General features: G+C 37.8%; 1 protein-coding gene across 4 annotated transcripts in view; it reads left to right on the plus strand.

Annotated features, from left to right (window-relative positions):
• LOC142339292 (potassium/sodium hyperpolarization-activated cyclic nucleotide-gated channel 3-like) overlaps positions 1–18,288 on the plus strand; it is a 77,243-nt gene that overhangs the window by 30,750 nt on the left and 28,205 nt on the right. For 2 of the 4 annotated variants that reach the window (XM_075389206.1, XM_075389208.1), the window contains exons 5-8: positions 953–982; positions 15,599–15,783; positions 16,300–16,357; positions 17,192–17,341. In XM_075389206.1, the coding sequence (XP_075245321.1) occupies positions 953–982; positions 15,599–15,783; positions 16,300–16,357; positions 17,192–17,341 (423 nt within the window). The remainder of the gene's footprint in view (positions 1–952; positions 983–15,598; positions 15,784–16,299; positions 16,358–17,191; positions 17,342–18,288) is intronic. The other 2 variants (XM_075389207.1, XM_075389209.1) reach the window with 2 other exon arrangements.

Genomic DNA, 18,288 nt, shown 5'->3' on the forward strand with positions numbered 1-18,288 from the left:
TCTCTCTCCCCCACTCTCTTTATCTCTCTCTCTCTATCTATCTATCTATCTATCTATCTATCTATCTATCTATCTATCTATCTATCTATCTATCTATCTATCTATCTATCTATCTATCTATCTATCTATCTATCTATCTATCTATCTATCTATCTATCTATCTATCTATCTATCTATCTATCTATCTATCTATCTATCTATCTATCTATCTATCTATCTATCTATCTATCTATCTATCTATCTATCTATCTATCTATCTATCTATCTATCTATCTATCTATCTATCTATCTATCTATCTATCTATCTATCTATCTATCTATCTATCTATCTATCTCTCTCTCTCTCTCTCTCTCTCTCTCTCTCTCTCTCTCTCCTCCTCCTCCTCCTCCTCCTCCTCCTCCTCCTCCTCCTCCTCCTCCTCCTCCTCCTCCTCCTCCTCCTCCTCCTCCTCCTCCTCCTCCTCCTCCTCCTCCTCCTCCTCCTCCTCCTCCTCCTCCTCCTCCTCCTCCTCCTCCTCCTCCTCCTCCTCCTCCTCCTCCTCCTCCTCCTCCTCCTCCTCCTCCTCCTCCTCCTCCTCCTCCTCCTCCTCCTCCTCCTCCTCCTCCTCCTCCTCCTCCTCCTCCTCCTCCTCCTCCTCCTCCTCCTCCTCCTCCTCCTCCTCCTCCTCTCTCTCTCTCTCTCTCCTTTTCTCTCTCTCTATCTATCTATCTATCTATCTCCCTCTCTCTCTCTCTCCATCTCTCTCTCTTTGTGTGTGTGTGTGTATGTGTGTGTGTGCGCTTGTCAGTCAGTATGTTTGTGTGTGTGTGTGTTTGTGTGTGTGTGTGTGTGTGTGTGCTTGTCAGTCAGTATGTGTGTGTGAGTGTGTGTGTGTGTGTGTGTGCGTGTTTGTAAAGATGAAAATGTAGTTGCTTAAAACTTTTGTTCTCATCAGTAAGTTCTCCACTTTAGGAATTTCTACATCATAGTTGTGACGAGCCTGTAAGTTGTAAACAAATCAGAGTTAGTAACAAGCTATATTACATTGTTTTCATCACTCACGTTATAAAAATTGATAAAAGGCCACTGCAGTTTTCTGAATTCAAAGGTTTAGTTAGCGAGACACTTAGAGAGTAGACGTTTTTGAACACTGAAACTTTTATTTAAGTCAAAGGTTTCACCTTTATAGCTTATACAGTGATGTCTTATTCAACACTAACTTGATTTAATTTACGTGGCTGCGATGCTGCTTAATAAAGAAAAAAATTAACTGAGCATCTCTCAATTGTTACCTTACTTGCACACATTTAATATTACTAAAAAAATGAGAGTAAATATACCAAAAAAAGATTTCTACCATATACATCGGTCAGTTCAGTATTCAACTTTTTAATATTCAATACTTGTAGCGTGATAGCCGAGAGATAAGGTTTGTGATTCACACGGCAATGATTGAGAGTTCAATCCCATGCCTCCATGAAGCTGTCTGTGTGAGGATGAGCTCTTACTTAACCATAGCTCCAGGTTGACCATAGCCTGACCAATGTTGGCTGCAATGATGGAACCAAGTGAAAGTTTCAGACGCAGAAAAGTATGACCATAGTCACCAAAAAGATCAATGCTGCTCATAAAAAGAACAGTCTCAAGTGTGGAGAATAATAAGAAAAAGGGCAGCTGAGAACAGGCCGCAGTCGCCTAATGCTGTTTCACAGCGATTATGCAGGAACCAAAATTATTATTATTAGTACTTTTAAATTTGCTAGTTGGAACAAAGTTTTTGAATTCATTTTGATGTTGCTAATAACATTGCAACGCCAAACCTTTGATTATTTTATCGATCCTGGAGGAAAAGTAAAAGAAAAAAAGAGTACGAGGCTGCATTGAAAAAATCTCCTTTCCTTTGAAGACAACTGAACCAAATTTAAGTCAATTATACTTTCCCTCATAAACTGTTGAACTGTTAGAAAGATCATTAACTGGTTCAATTTTGTTGTATTGGGAGCATCGTTGGCCGATCTTCGGTGTGACGATTTAACAAAAATGAAATCGGAAAATCAAATATTTGTACTGCAATTCTATTTTAAATCATGAAAAATATTCCGTTTAACTGAAAAATCTCTTGTTTGAAGGTTAACAAAAACTAGGAGCTGGCAAAACGAAAACGGCTACTAATTATACTAACGCTGCTCAAAATGTACTTGATCAATAAAAATATCAAAAACTTTGTGGGATACCTTACGCAGCCACATTTTTTGATGTTCTAAAACCATCCATGTAGGAAGCTCACTAAAATAGAATAAAATCATACATTACGAAGAGAAATTTTAGCTGATTTTTTTGGCATCTTCATGTTACTGCAAAATACCTTTATAGAAAACGAAACATTTATTTTAGATATAGCTCAGTACAAACCCACAAAAACTTTGTTTGGTTTATCTCGTACTTAGGTGTTGCTCAATTTAAATGAATATTTTTGAGAGTATACAAAATTTCAATTGAAAAAAATTTCTAATTGATGATAGTAAAAGAATTGAGCTTTGGGACCATTTTAATACAATTAAAAATTCGGGTTCTGCAGTTTCTCATATAGGCGTTCTCATATTTCAGGTGTTATTTTCTTATTAATATTACGGCACCCAAACTGCAGCTTAAACCAATATTTTTTTAGAGATGACACTTGAACTCTCTTCATGGATTGCAAATTTTCCATTCCTCTGGACTTTCATTTCAGAAAAACGTCATTTTTGTAGAAAAAGATACAATAAAATTCGCAGATGGTTTGCATTTAGACACTTGGGTATGACTTGAGTTCCAACTGGAGAAATGAATGAAAATTTGTGTTTTTAAACATCTTTGAGAAAAACCATTTAGATTGAACTCCCGAAGATAATTTTTCTATAAGCGACAATTTTGTCCAAAAGTGTATGAAATGCTGACTGACGTTGTTTGACTCTGAGTTCTGGTAAGAGCTAAAAACGTCAGAATCACTGCTTACTTCCATCACTTCCATCGCTATGTCATTGTTGATAAGCAAAATTCTTGAAATTACTCTTTTGTTGTTCTTTGCGTTCTGAGACGTTATGATTTTTTTTGTTTCAACCCACCTTAGTGGGGGAGGGACTCTATGCTTAAATGAGTTTTGTATTCAATCAATTTTGGCCAACCCATATGGTCATCGTAGAGAGTTATGGTCGGCATAAATAGAATGCCCGTCCACAGTACAATGTATAAATGACAGGATTTGTTTGATTTTTTTTCTCCAATCAGTTCTAGAGGTTCAAGGTTTTGTGCAAATTCGACTCATTTGCGTTGTTTTTCTGCTTATATTTCGCAATTGTTGACCCAGTTTGGCGAGGCTAATTGAATTGTCTGATCTGACTTTTTTGGCGAAAAAACAGGACTAAATATTTCAATCTGCATCATTTTGTGTTGTTGCAATCAAACTGATACCAAATACGCTTCTTTGGCCTTTTTCAATTATATATGCCAGCAGAAGAGACTTGTAAATTGCTGACACAATCTCTATAACTCCAAATGGGGCTAAGTCTTTTGCCATTTCCCGTAAGAGTGTTGGGGAAAGTAAATTTTTCCGTTTTTGCTAATTTAACTCGATTATTACCCAAAATGCATTATCTGTTTTTGATATACTGATTTTTGTCGTTGCCAAATTGCTAATTTCCCATAAATTTGAAACAACTACCTGCTTTCAAGCTTTCAAAAGACAAGCAGCAACAGCATGACTAGTTTTTGTCTCATCATGGATTTTAATAATCAAAACCGTTTCGCATTGTAATTCATGTTTTCAGTGAAATTCTCGGGAACTTTATAGCTTTGACGAATTATTTTGTACTTTTTCTTAAAATTCGGGTGTTTTGCTTGCAGTTAGTTGTTTTTTTTTGCAATCTCATGATTTAGTCTCGCTATTTAGAAATCCAATTGACTTCTTTAAGTGAAATCCAATTGATTTCTTTAATTTTACGAGTGGAGCTATAGATGCCTAATGGTTTTTCTGATTTGGAAAATATTTGTTTAGGAAAATTTCCAGTGATAAACTGTAATTCCCAATTTTAATTTATTTCTGTCAACTTTATAGTTCATACTCAGCAACGATAGGTTGTATCTGTATTTATTGTCCTTATTGTAGTTGTATGCCATACAGTCTTTAATGGCAGCTCTGATTCCTATGGCGTAGTTACTGAACTTTTTTAAACATTTAAGCTTATCGCTAATGATTTTGATAACTGTAAAATAAATGTCTTTCAAAAAAACAAACGTAATAATGAGTTTTGTCCCCTTTTTCTTCTGCTTTTTTTTTAATGAACAATTTGTACTATTTAATGACAAGTCCCATCATGTTCAAGCTGAAAGTAACTTTAATCGCTGTATTGTTTATATGTTTCGCCTATTAGTTTTATGGTTTTGGCGCTATTTTCTCCTAAAAATCTTGTGAGTTTTTTATGCTGGTTAATGTTTGTGGTTCTATTTGTACTCTTTTTCTTTAAGTCCCTTGAAAAATGAGACCCATTCAGTTGAGAAAAGCAAATGAGATTTGTAACTTTAGCTCAACAAGGCTCGTAAATGTGCGTTTGCACATGATGTTCCGACCCGAGCTCATCTACATTTTTGACTTAATTGTCAACCAAAAGAAGAGATAACAAAAATAGATGTTTGAGATTAAAAAACTCATTACAAAACCTAACTAATAATTGAAATATATAATGTCTTGTCTGACTACAACACTTACGAGATCTCCATCAAAAAAACCCGCAAGAAAAAAACAAACAGCAAAATAAGCAAAAACAAAAACTTCAAGGCAAAAACTCAATATCTATAATTAAGAGCACCTAGTATCAACGTCAAAATGCAATCAGATAAAACGTTAAATAAACAAAATTAATTTTTCCTAACTATACAGCAGATGGAAATTCTCCCTAATGAGATTAGGAAACAAGTCAACAAAGAGAAGAAATAATGAGGCGAAATTCAAAAATCAATCAACATTTTTTAAATCAAATAATTTCGAAAGTCTTAAAAATCATCATTTTAACAAAATAATTCTGGATAAAATTATTGGACAAAAATCTTATGAAACAAATGGGACCTGTCTTTTGTAAGACTATGCCATGGAACGTACTAAAGATACACAAAAACTCAAAAAAATTACAAACAATTTGCGAAAACACAATCTATTGAAGACTTTAAATTCATTAGCTTGTATCTGAATAATATGTATTTTTTATTTCAGTTTTAAATCATATTATTTCAGCTAAAATTATTCTGTAAAACAAATAAGTTAATTCGGGCCACATTTGAAAATCATTGGGATCTGTTATTACCCGAATGTGCAAAAAAGAAGAGAAAAAGAGACAAATATACCACTCACAAATTTTTTAATCAAAACGCATATTGTCCGACAATTAAAACATCAGTTTCAACATAATATCAGTAGGTAATTAGATGAGACCTCTCAATGATGAGGAAAAGCTACAAGTTGACGAAAAGAACAATAAAAACTAAAAATTTTTTGAAAATTGTATAACATCATTAACTTCATGTCTATTGGCTATAAACTGACTACTTCGGGTAATTTATTTCATTGAATGCATAATCACAAGCTTATGATCCGGGTCAGAATTTTACGGCTACATAACGTAAAACAGGCAACAACAGCCAATCAAAAAAAGTTGAGCGAGAAAAGTGTAGAGCGAAAAGCAATTAAAAAAATTTTCAGTGAAAACTTTTATAATTTCAATTAATTCTTGAACAACAATGTTATTCTTCTTTTATTAACAATATGACTCTAGAAAATCAACAAATATGAACAGATGCATTAAAACCACAAAAATTTTGACAGAACTCGTAGAATCAACGCCATTAAATTCAATTGATTTCATCGGAAGCCAATAAACACGCTGAATTACGCCTCAATGGCATAACAATCATGTTTGCCTTTCATAACTCATCAGTAAAACATTACAACAAGTCACTGACTATTATAACAACGAATAAAACAGGCAAAATAATAAAAAAACATCAGAAAACTGCGAGAAGAAAGTGTCAGGGCCATTTAAACCATAAGCTTTTCTCCGAAAAATTTATCTATGATCCATTGAACGTATTCTTTGAGCCAATGGGAGCTATCAATACTAAGATAATGGTATAAGATTTCTAAAGGTACCAAAAATACAAAATGATCCGAAAATTTTGAAAAAGTCAAATGACCAATAGTTAGAAAATAAAACTGCTAACCAGATTATTTTGGTTGCAGTAGGAAAGAACGTGTTCCTGTAATTACTGAGATAGTTCTCTAGATAATCTCTAGATAGTTCACTTAATGCTGATTGTAAAACTTATTGGAGTTCTAGAGTCGAAGCCACAAAAAACATTAGCGAGTCCTTGATAAAGAATTTTTTGTTCAATGGGCTTCATTTGACTGCAAATAAGTTTTTTCATTAACGGAACCTTAATATAAAAGGTGACTAGGTGACTTAAAAAACAAAAAAATATGAAACGTTTTCTAAAAAGGCGCTCTCTTTTAGAATTCGAATTTTTTCGATGGTAAACTTCTCTATGAGACCAGAACTAGTCTTTTAATCACCTTCCTCAATTAGGAACACAAAGTTGATTCATTTTGTGGCGGGAAAGGTATTTTTAGAATTACTATTTCTACAGAAAAAATTTTAATTTGAACAAAAAGTCCCCTAAAAGTGATTAAAATCATGCCAAATATCACGTGTTCACAGAAAATTTTAAACCTCGATAAAAAAAATGCAAAATTTTAAAAAAATATTTTAGTTTCAAATTCTACGCTAGACGAGCTTTTAATTGATACCATTAACATATATCTACGATGACTATATCGATCGGACAAAATTGTCTGAACAAAAAATCCCATTTGAGTATATAGATCCTCACCCCACAAGTGGGGTCGGAATAATAGTGAGCGCCCCCATTGGGTTTAATATTGGTATAACCTTTGAAAATATAATTTTTCTTTTTGAAAATGAAGGATTTTTAATCTGTTCAACTTTGATACCTTTTCTCACGTGAACTTTTAGCTTGGTCCCATTAAAATAAGGTCACATATTTTTTTCTGGCTGAATAAAACTTAATCTTTTTATCGCTTTTTTGTTCCTGCTAATGGTTTTATGGCTTTAAGACTACTAGTTACTCATAATTTTGCAAATGTTTGATATTTGCCTTTTTTGATGGCCATTTTTTGCCATCTTGTTGTGGCGGTTGAGCTTACTAACTCAATTACCAAATTGAATAGCGCTTCAGGGCCATTTCAAGCATTAAAGCTAGAATAGCATGAAGAATAAGATTTAATGCTACATTCTATTGAAGTCATACGGATTTGTTCATTTTGTTCAACATTTATATTTAGCAACTATTATTAGTACGCAATCGCCATTCATAAAGTCAAACTATAACTCAAACTCGAACTACCTCAACAACCAGCAAAACAATACTACGACTTAATAGTATTGCATCAGATTCTTTGCGATTGGATTGCAAATCAACCTGTTATTGATACAGAATATTCGAGAAAATTTCTACATGGTTAACAAATTCCCCATGACATCAAATTTACACTGAAAAAGTGACGTTAAGGAAAAGTTTTCACATTCTGTCGACATTTTTATCTACAACCAATCAACAGTTGAAATTGACATGTAAATCTACGTGACTAGCAGCATAAAAGTAGCTTGAAAAACTACCATAAATCAGTTGAAACTAGCAATTTTGGTTATATTAAACTGACATACAGTGCGTATCGAGGCATTTTCTTGAGCGGTAAATTACTTGTTATCGTGTCTTGTTTCTTTAGATCATGTTAGTGATTGTACTGTTTTAACTTAACTTTGACTTGTTGAAAAGAGAATTAACTTTGACATTCTCAAAACTTTCTTTCTGAGGAACGAAGTTCCTAAATAAGAGAAACTCTGTGCAACGCTTAAAGTCAGTTTCTTTTACTAGCTTAACGAAGCCTAGCATAGTTTTGATATTGGTGGTTATTGAAGCCAATTGAGAAACCGAAAGTTGTTTATTAAATTGAAACAGATTTATAATATCTGAGTTGCTTTAAAAGCGCCCCCCTTAACAAGGAGTTTCGCTACAACTTCGAAATTTGGTTGACAAATACTCGAAGTCATCCTCAACAATTCGTTAGGAGCCGAGTTTGCAATTTCGAGTTATAAGTTGAGTTATTAACAAAAAGCGTAATAGAGCAACAAGTAATGCAACGGTATTCTACAGTATAGCGGATAATACAGTTCACAAAAATTAACTGCAAAAACAAAATATCGGGACAGATTTGAAACCGCTGAAACGAACTGGGTGGTGTAAGGTTTTCCTTGACTTTGATAGGAGAGCAGCCGTTACATTTGGTCCGCCGACCAGGAGAGTGGAAGGCAAACTTCTGTCCAATCTGATGAAGAGAGTGCCGAAGGCACCCCCAAAGAGAATCAAACGAATCAACAGCGCAACGCTAGTGAGGCAGAGCGAAAGTTGCGACTGCAATTCACAAAACACGTTGAAGAACTGACCTCGTTTAAACGGAAAAAGCAAAGCAAAAGGCAACCAGGCAATCCTAGCCCAATCAGCAGAGAGGAGCTTCAATTAACAGCTCAAAGGTACGATAAGAAGTTCCAAGATTTATTGGAAGAAGTGAACACCAAAACAGGGATTGGCTAAAAAGTAACTGAAGAATCAGATCGACCCAACAAACTAAAGGTCCCCTACCAACAGACTGTTCACCTTCTAGAGGAAGAAATACCCAAGCAACGTCAGCGTCGAAACAAGCTTGTGCCCTATCAAGCTAATTTCGTTGAAGAGCATCTGAAAGAAGCAAGAAAGTGCAAAGCAAGTTTGGACTATCATTGGCTTGCATATATAAGCAAAGTTACGCAACCAGCAATGAATGCAGAGCAAAGCAACGCAACCCAAGCAGTGAACGACAGCGAGAGCAACAACAACTACCCAACGGACAACCCAGTTGCTCAAACAGTGCAAAATGGAGCAACAGCAAGTGGCCAAGAGACGGAGAATGCTTCGGAAACATCTTCAGCAAAGCAAAGACGCGAGGAGAGGATGAAGAAATTCAATATCGAATTCGAAACCAAGATGCAATTGGAACAGGCACGGTTCGAGCGAAGGAGGATAGGGCTGGAAATGCAAATGAAGGAACTGTAAACCAAGCACCAGCTACTGGAGGAAGAGCGTGAGCTAGAGCGCAAAGTGAAGAGAACAGCATTAGAGAACGATGATGGTCGTTCCCAATCAACTGGTGCTCGAGACAAATCACCCTTCAACTGGACCCCAAAGGAGAGAGATATCTCAGACTGGGCCAGCAGGATCGACAACCTTACAACACCAGAACGATCAACAGCTCGCTTCGAAGTAACCCCTGAAGTGAACAGGCATAGTCACTTCTCACGATATCGCAGTTCACGAGATCGATCCTCAAGTGTTGACGACCGAGACGTTTCCCCCAGAGCTGGTCTATTACGATGCAACACTGGCTATTCAGGTCGTAGTAGCCTACCAAAGCTGAAGTCGAACAACTTCGACGGAAACCCTCTCGAATGGCCGGAGTGGTCTAGTATGTTCATTGCTACAGTGGATCAACGACCAATACCAGACTCAGAGAAGATGAGCCACCTGAAGACTCTACTGACAGGCAAGGCATGGTCAGCAATCTCTGGAATGGGCTATTATGGACAATTCTATGTTGGTGCATGGAGTATTCTGGAGAGGAAATTTGGAAGGCCTCATGTGATCATTGATGCACAACTGGAGAGCCTTCGCAAAGCAAGTCAGGTGAAACCACACAACTCAACAGCTCTAATCAGTTTCTCAGTTATTGTTTCGAACTTTGTGAATGTGCTCAAAGAGTACAAGCAGATTGGTGATCTGCAATCAAGCTCGACACTGTATATGGTAGTAGATAAACTACCCCAAGTTCTCAAAGAGAAGTGGTGGTTCTATGTTGTTGACAAAGAAGAAGATTGGCCTGATCTGATTATGTTTGAACAATGGCTATCAGGGATAGCATTCGTGCACGAAGGGTATTCAGCTTTCAAGGGAGAGCGAAGAGAAGAAGACCGAAGAAGCGCAAATAGAGACAAACGGTTCTCGAAAACATCGAACTTCAGTGCCATTTCGAACGTGAAAGAAACGAAGCAAACGCAAGGCGATCACTGTCTACTAGCTGATGGCACTCATAAGATATGGAATTGTCCATTATTCAGGAACATGGGTGTGAATGATCGGTACGCAGCAGTGAGAAATCAACGCTTATGTTACGGATGTCTAGGCAAAGGACATGCAATCAAAGATTGTAAAGTCAATGCGTGCGGCATCAATGGATGCATCAAGAAGCACAATCGATTGCTACACTCAGAAAACCAAATGGACGAGGGCAATCACGCAGTCAACGTAAGCGCAGCAACAATCAACCAGAGTAACGAAGTTCCTAGCTTTCTTCAGATAGTTCCTGTCTCAATGCAGAGCGGTGGCAACAGGCTGAACACATATGTTTTCCTCGATAGTGGATCAACGGTTTCATGCATCGATCAAAGTGTGCAAGAGAAGTTACGGGCCCAAGGCACCGATGTGACGCTCAACATAGCTGGCATACACGGAACGAAGGATCTGAACACAGAAAGGGTTCTTGTCAAAAAAAGGGACTACATTCAAAGGTGCATTCAATTGAAGCATTTGCACACCAATCAATATCCTTGGGAAACACAAACTACAATTACAACAAGCTGAAGCAAAGCTTCAATCTATTGAGTGTTTTACCCAACAAAAACTTCAACTTGATGGAAGTTGGCATCATGCTTGGTCAAGATGCTTATGAGCTACAACGCCCATTGGACTATAAAATAGGAACACGAAGTGAATCTTTCGCCGTTCTAACAGAGGTAGGACGGGTAGTCAGTGGACCGATGACGGGCAAAAGAAGACAAAATGTCATTTCGCCTTCACTGCAGATGTCAAAGTGGCTGAGAATATCCAAACCTGTTGGGACATAGAAACCTATGCTTCCAAAATCAACGTCGTCAGTCAGTCAAAGAAGGAACTGCAGGCACAGCAGATGCTAGAGAGTACGACAAAGTTCACAGGCGGGCGGTATGAAGTGGGAATGCTGTGGAGTGAACCAGAGCCAAACCTACCGAACTACTACAGCTCAGCCTTGGGTCAGCTTTACTCACTGGAGCGAAGGTTCCAAAGGGACCCAAACCTGAAGAATTTGTATCAACAGTCAATCGATACTGACGTAGAAAAAGGAATCGTAAAGATATTGGACGAGTCCGAAGTGAAAGGTACCTTCGGGAAAGAATGGTATTTGCCACACCATCCAGTGCTAAACCCGAACAAGCCTGTCAAAGTAAGACGTGTTTGCAATGCTGCCTCAAAGTACAAAGAAGTATGCTTTAATGATAAGCTACTAGCAGGGCCTGATCTGCTACATGGGTTGATTGGAGCAATATTCAGATTCCGTGAAGGACCAAAAGCCCTGACAGCTGACATCGAATCGAAGTTTCTACAATTGCACGTTCCCGAACAGCATAGAAGTTGCTTGAGGTTCTTATGGCGTCCAAGAACTAACGAACCTGTTCAGAGATGAGAATATCAGCGTAATGTATTTGGAGCTAAAAGTTCTCCAACTTGCGCAAACTATGCTCTCAAGCGAGTGGGACTGGATAACGAAAAGGAGTATCCAATAGCAACAAAGGCAATACAAAACAACTTCTAAATGGACGATTTCATCAAATCGGTAGAAACCTCTGAAGAAGCAATTGAAGTCTTCAATCAACTACAACCTCTTCTCTCACAACATGGATTTGCACTGGATAAGCAACAACGATGCAGTTACCGAAGCAATCCCAGAAGACTTGAAGTCAATCAGCCATACAAAAGAAGTAGAAGTGGAGCCCAATACGGAGGGATCTTCAGTGCTAGGACTACAATGGACTGTTACTGATGTTAGTCTTCAAGTGTGCCGAGGTACGAACAAAGAATTTGAAGCACCTATAACTCAGAGGAAGATTCTGTCACTGGTATCTTCAGTATTCGACCCGATCGAATTGTTTGCTCCGTTCAGTGTTCACATGAGACGACTTCTGAAAGGCATCTGGACTAAGAATGAACAACATTGGGACAACGAAGTGGAACCTGGTGAGGAAGAAGAATTCCTGAGATGGAAAGAGCAACTTCCAGTCGTAGCTGAAACAGGCATCAATAGAAGATACTTCAACAGAGAGAGGCACAAAACCGAACTTCATGTGTTTGCTGACGCCTCTGAAGACACGATGTGTGCAGTGGCCTATCTACGTTCACAACCAAAAGAACACTCCGCTGACTTAGCATCTGTTATTGGAAAATGCAGAGTGGCACCGATGAGGCATCTTTCAATACCACGATTGGAGTTGCAAGCGGCAGTCATGGCAGTGAGGTTGAAAGAACAAATAGTCAAGGAACATGAAATGAAGATAAATAGTTGCAGTTTTTGGTCAGATTCAACTACGGTATTGCAGTGGATAGAATCCAGTGGCTGAAATACTAGATACAACTGATGTTTCACAGTGGAAACGTGTGAGCGGTATCAACAACCCAGCTGACATTGGCACGAGAGCAATCAACATTGAAGAACTCAAGAGAAGTGAGTGGCTCACGGGGCCGGCCTGGTTGAAGCGACCAGAAAGTGAATGGCCAGAGCAAGTGAACCTAGTCTTCGCCTCAGATGAAGAGAATATACCCGCATCGGTTTGCAACACAGACTGAAGAGAAGAAAGCTGTTATTCAGTGGGAACGATTCAGTAACTTCAACAGGCTAGTGAATGCAGTTTCGCTATGTGCGGCGAGCCATGAGCAAACACAAACCAGCAACACCTATAGTCAGCATTGAAGAAAAAGAAAAAGCAAAAGCAACAATCTGCAAGCTACTACAGCCAGAACAGTTTGGTGAAGAGAGGATATCTCTCAAAGCTGAAAAGGAAATTCCAAAAGGCAGCGAAATTCTACAATTCTCACCCTTTATAGATGAAAAAGGACTTATTCGAGCCAAAGGCAGAATAGGCAAAAGTCAATTGGACTTCAATGCAAAGCATCCAATTCTGCTACATTGGAAACATCCTGCGGTTGAATTATTCTTGCGAAACGAGCACAAGGACAATCAACACGAAGGCACTGAGCATGTGAGAAACATTGTCCCGCAGAAGATGTGGATACTAGGTATACGAAACGAATAAAGATCAATCAAGAACAAGTGTGTTACCTGCAGAAAAGGCAGAGCTTAAACGATAGCACCAGTATTGGCCGATCTACCCGAAGAGCGGTTAGATGCTTCAACAGCCTTTACAAATATTGGAGTTGACTGCTTTGGCCCTTTCATTGTGAAGATTGGGCGAAGAAATGAAAAGCGATGGTGTTGTCTCTTTACTTGTCTAACTATGAGAGTGGTGCATATAGAAGTGGTACACAAGTTGGACACTGATAGTTGTCTCAATGCAATGAGATTTGTTGCTCGAAGAGGCAAACCAAATACGATCATCAGCGACAACGGGACAATTTTTTTTGGAGCTGAAAGAGAATTTGCGGAGTACGTTGCGGCATGGAACAAAGAGGGGATCGAAGAACATCTAATTCAACGAGGAACTCGATGGAAGTTCAGCCCACCCGCAGCACCACACTTTAAGGGAGTATGGGAGCGGTTGGTTAGAAGTTGCAAGAAAGCAATGTATGCAGTGTTGGGGAACAGATCAGTCACCGAGGACGTTCTTTCAACAACGATGTGTATTGTTGAGCAGACATTGAACGCGAGACCTTTGACTCCAGTCAGCTCGGATGTTAATGACTTAGAAGCTTTGACCCCCAATCACTTCTTGCTTGGCAACAAGAACGCTTGCTTACCCTACCTACCATGCACGGAAGAATTTGTTGATCATCGAAAGCTCTTTCGACAAACTCAAGCCTATGCAAATCCCATATGGGACAGACTTCGTAAATAATATCTGCCAACTCTGAGTAATCAACAAAAATGGCTATCTACGTCGAACGAAATCTTTAAAGAAGGCGATATCGTTTGGTTGGTCGAAGACAGCGATAAGCGTGGATGTTACAATTTAGGTCGAGTTACGGAGACCATCGATGGGTCTGACGGTGTGATTCGATCAGCTGTAGTTCGAACGAACGACGGAGTGTACAAGAGACCAGTAGCCTGGGAAAGATGTTTTCGCGATGTAAACAGGGCCGGCGATGTGGCGGCTGAGCTTACTAACTCAGTTACCAAATTGAATAGCGCTTCAAGGCCATTTCAAGCATTAAAGCTAGAATAGCATGAAGAATGAAATTTAATGCTACATTCTATTGAAGTCATACGGATTTGTTCATTTTGTTCGAGATTTATATTTAGCAACTATTATTAGTGCGCAATCGCCATTCATGAAGTCAAACTATAACGCAAACTCGAACTACCTCAACAACCAGCAAAACAATACTACGACTTAACAGTATTGCATCAGATTCTTTGCGATTGGATTGCGAATCAACCTGTTATTGATACAGAATATTCGACAAAACTCCTACATGGTTAACAAATTCCCCATGACATCAAATTTACGCTGAAAAAGTGACGTTGTGGAAAAGTTTTCACATTCTGTTAACATTATTATCTACAACCAATCAACAGTTGAATTTTACATGTAAATCCACGTGACTAGCAGCCTAAAAGGAGCTTGAAAAACTAAAAAAAAATCAGTTCAAACTAGCAATTTTGGTTATATTAAACTGACATACAGTGCGTATTGAAGCATTTTCTTGAGCGGTAAATTACTTGTTATCGCGTTCTGTTTCTGTAGATCATTTCAGTGATTGTACAGTTTTAACTTAACTTTGACTTGTTGAAAAGAGAATTAACTTTGATATTCTCAAAACTTTCTTTCTGAGGAACGAATTTCCTAAGTAAGAGAAACTCTGTGCAACGCATAAAGTCAGTTTCTCTCACTAGCTTAACGAAGCCTAGTATAGTTTTGATATTCGTGGTTATTGAAGCCAATTGAGAAACAGAAAGTTGTTTATTAAATTGAAACAGATTTATAATATCTGAGTTGGTTTAAAAGCGCCCCCTTAGCAAGGAGTTTCTGTACAACTTTGAAATTTGGTTGACAATTACTCGAAGTCATCCTTAACAATTCGTTAGGAGCCGAGTTTGCAATTTCGAGTTATAAGTTGAGTTATAAACAAAAAACTCAACAAAAATTTGATTGTTTCAATTTGAATTATTTGTTATTCTGAGAGAAACAAGTTTGTTATAACAGCAAAGCTGTGCAATTAGTTATCAAGCGTAATAGAGCAACAAGTAATGCAACGGTATTCTACAGTATAGCGGATAATACAGTTCACAAAAGTTAACTGCAAAAACAAAATATCCGGACAGATTTGAAACCGCTGAAACGAACTGGGCGGTGTAAAGTTTTCCTTGACTTTGATAGGAGAGCAGCCGTTACACTTGTCATGAGAGTTGGCTTGCGTTGCAATTTTATGGGACATAATATACACGCTACATGTGTAAAACGTATCTTTGTGAGCATCACAAAAGTTATGTTTTAGGTGATTTTGGACCCCTCGCAGATCAAGCGAATGTATTTGAAGAGCTGGTTTGCAGTGGACTTTGTCTCTTCCATTCCTCTTGACTACATCTGTCTCGTGTTCACTAACGGCGAGAGAGCGACAGGGACCAACATTCTAAACGCATCTAGAACACTCAAAATGCTCAGGCTCACCAAACTTCTAAGGTAGGTGCTGTGTCTCTTTTTGAACAGGTAAAATTAAATCTATAGCCCGGGGTTAAATTTTACCAGTCAAAGACAGATATAAACTTGGTAAATCATATTTGTAACTTTTGAAATTGGAATATCCTGCCTTTTAGTTGCGAACTCGAGTGGATGAAATTTACGAAACTCATTACAGATCACTAAAATAAACTAAAAGCGTTGGTAAGTTTGAAATATAATGGTAACTTTGAGTCCAATGGGGGCTCTAAAATGTGAGATTAAATTTGCAAGATTAACTTTTGTCCTTCACTGGAACTATTAAGCATTTATTTTTAAAAATCAAATGCATTGGAGGCAAGAGCACACTATAAAAGTGCCATTTTGAGCCATTTTGCTGAATTTTATTGAGTAAAATCTACTTTAAATTACTTAATCCAATTTTTCTTAATTACCATTGATCAGACCATTAGTTTTTTTTACCTATAAAAGGCTAATTTGTTTGTTTGTTTTAAGAGCTTTTAAAATTATTTGTTTCAGTCTAATGCGGTTATTGCGAGTATCCAGATTGATGAGATACGCCAGTCAATGGGAAGAGGTCAGTACATATTATAAGCAGAAAAACATTTTAAGAAATTTTGTCAAGGGTGGCCATACGGATCAATACTCGTTGACAAAGCTTTTTACATAGAAAAAATTAAGATCATGGATGCAGGAAAAATGTAAAAAGAACCTGAAAAAAACTAGAAAAACGATGTAGCAATAATAATAATAATTAAAAAAGCTAACGATCATCTCAGTCTCGTATCCTGTTTCGAAATTTCCTTGCGATACATGGGTATTATTTTGTTATCATACAAGGTATAAGTTAACCATCACCACAATTTTGTAAAGTTAACCACCATAATATCATAATCAATTTAATTTTGATTTATCCAATAAAGTTTTCTTGTACGGTGACTAGATGGCAGCTAGGAAATAATAAATGATTCTTGTATTGTTACCATCAGAAAATCACATATGATCCTAGTATAACTACCGGAAAACATAAATGATCTTGCATGGCAGCAGAAGCATTATTTCAAGTTATAATTATTTAGAAAATATATTTTTGTCTGATTGCCTGGAAGCTGGAAAATCATATATGATCCTGGAATCGAAGCTAAGAAATACTACATATGCTTTGAAACCATTTAGTTACCCTGATTGAGGTGACAGGCCAAAATTCTATATGTCCAGACCGAAATGAACGGGGGGGGGGGTCAAGCATGTAAAATTACACGGCTTGGAAACATAAACGAAAGCACAAAAGGCTGAATAGAGGCAACTTTGAACGCATTTTCTGCCTGAGACGGTCTGGTATGCTGACGTTGGGTCTGGAGCCTCAACCTGGGTACTGTTCTCATAAATGTTTGTGTTTTTATTTGTTCAGTTATTTAACGTGGCCAGTGCGGCATTCAAGATAGTGAATTTGATCTCGATGATGGTGCTGATCTCGCACTGGAATGGATGTCTCATGTTCCTCATCCCCAGACTGTACGAGTTCCCGGCCACTTGCTGGGTCAGCCGCGATGGACTCACAGTACGTACACAAAACGTCCATTTACTTTGAGAAATGTCAAACGTTTAATACAAACTCGAAAGTAATTTGAAATGTAACGGCTGCTCTCCTTGTGTTTCACAAAGAAAGTTTTACACCGCCCAGTTCGTTCTGAGTGGTTACAAAATCTGTCCGGATACTTCGTTTATGCAGTTCGCTTTTGTAACTGTATATCCGCTCTGCTGTACTTACCGTTGCATTAACTATTTTAGTTCGTAACTATTTGCTGATCTTAGTTTTTTCAACTATCAATTTAAACTGGATTGCTACAGATCACACAATACGGGATCTCTTTATGTATACCAGTTCAATCCGATAGAAAAAACAAATCGAAGACAAAGATATATGTCTAAGACCTGTTTGTGCAAAAATATTTAAATTTAAACCTAGGTTGGCTTTTGCTGTTTGTACTCACAAGTTGAGAATACCAGACGTTGGGGTTGTAACAGTTGAATTTCAGCTCCAATAATTCGATGATGCAAGACACAGTAACAGAATTTACTGCTCAAGAATAATATTTTGAATACAAGACACAGTAACAATTTACTGCTCAGGAATATTTCTAGTTCAAGACACAGTAACACGTTATTTACTGCTCAAGACAATTTGTTTTTGCTATATTTTGCTGAGTTATACTTTAAGCCGTTTTCTGCGGCTGCTACGTTGAGTTCTGTGTGTTGCTTTTTGTTATTTCCCCCTTTTTCTCTTTTTTCTCACGTGACAAACTGTAACTAGAACTAGAACTATAACTATAACTATTAAATGACTAAGACATCAGAAAGTGTTTTGTTTCTATTTTCCCCGCCTATGCAAGCTTGTTATTCCTTAAGCTCAGCTCCAACATGGCCGGCCCTGTTTTCCTTCGTGAAAACATCATCGTCAGTTGGAAGTACTGGAGCGAGCTTCACTGCAGGCCTCTTGTAGTATCC

Source organism: Convolutriloba macropyga, chromosome 5 (genome assembly GCF_964194025.1).
Source record: "Convolutriloba macropyga chromosome 5, txConMacr16.3, whole genome shotgun sequence".
In the NCBI taxonomy this organism is placed as follows: Eukaryota; Metazoa; Xenacoelomorpha; order Acoela; family Convolutidae; genus Convolutriloba; species Convolutriloba macropyga.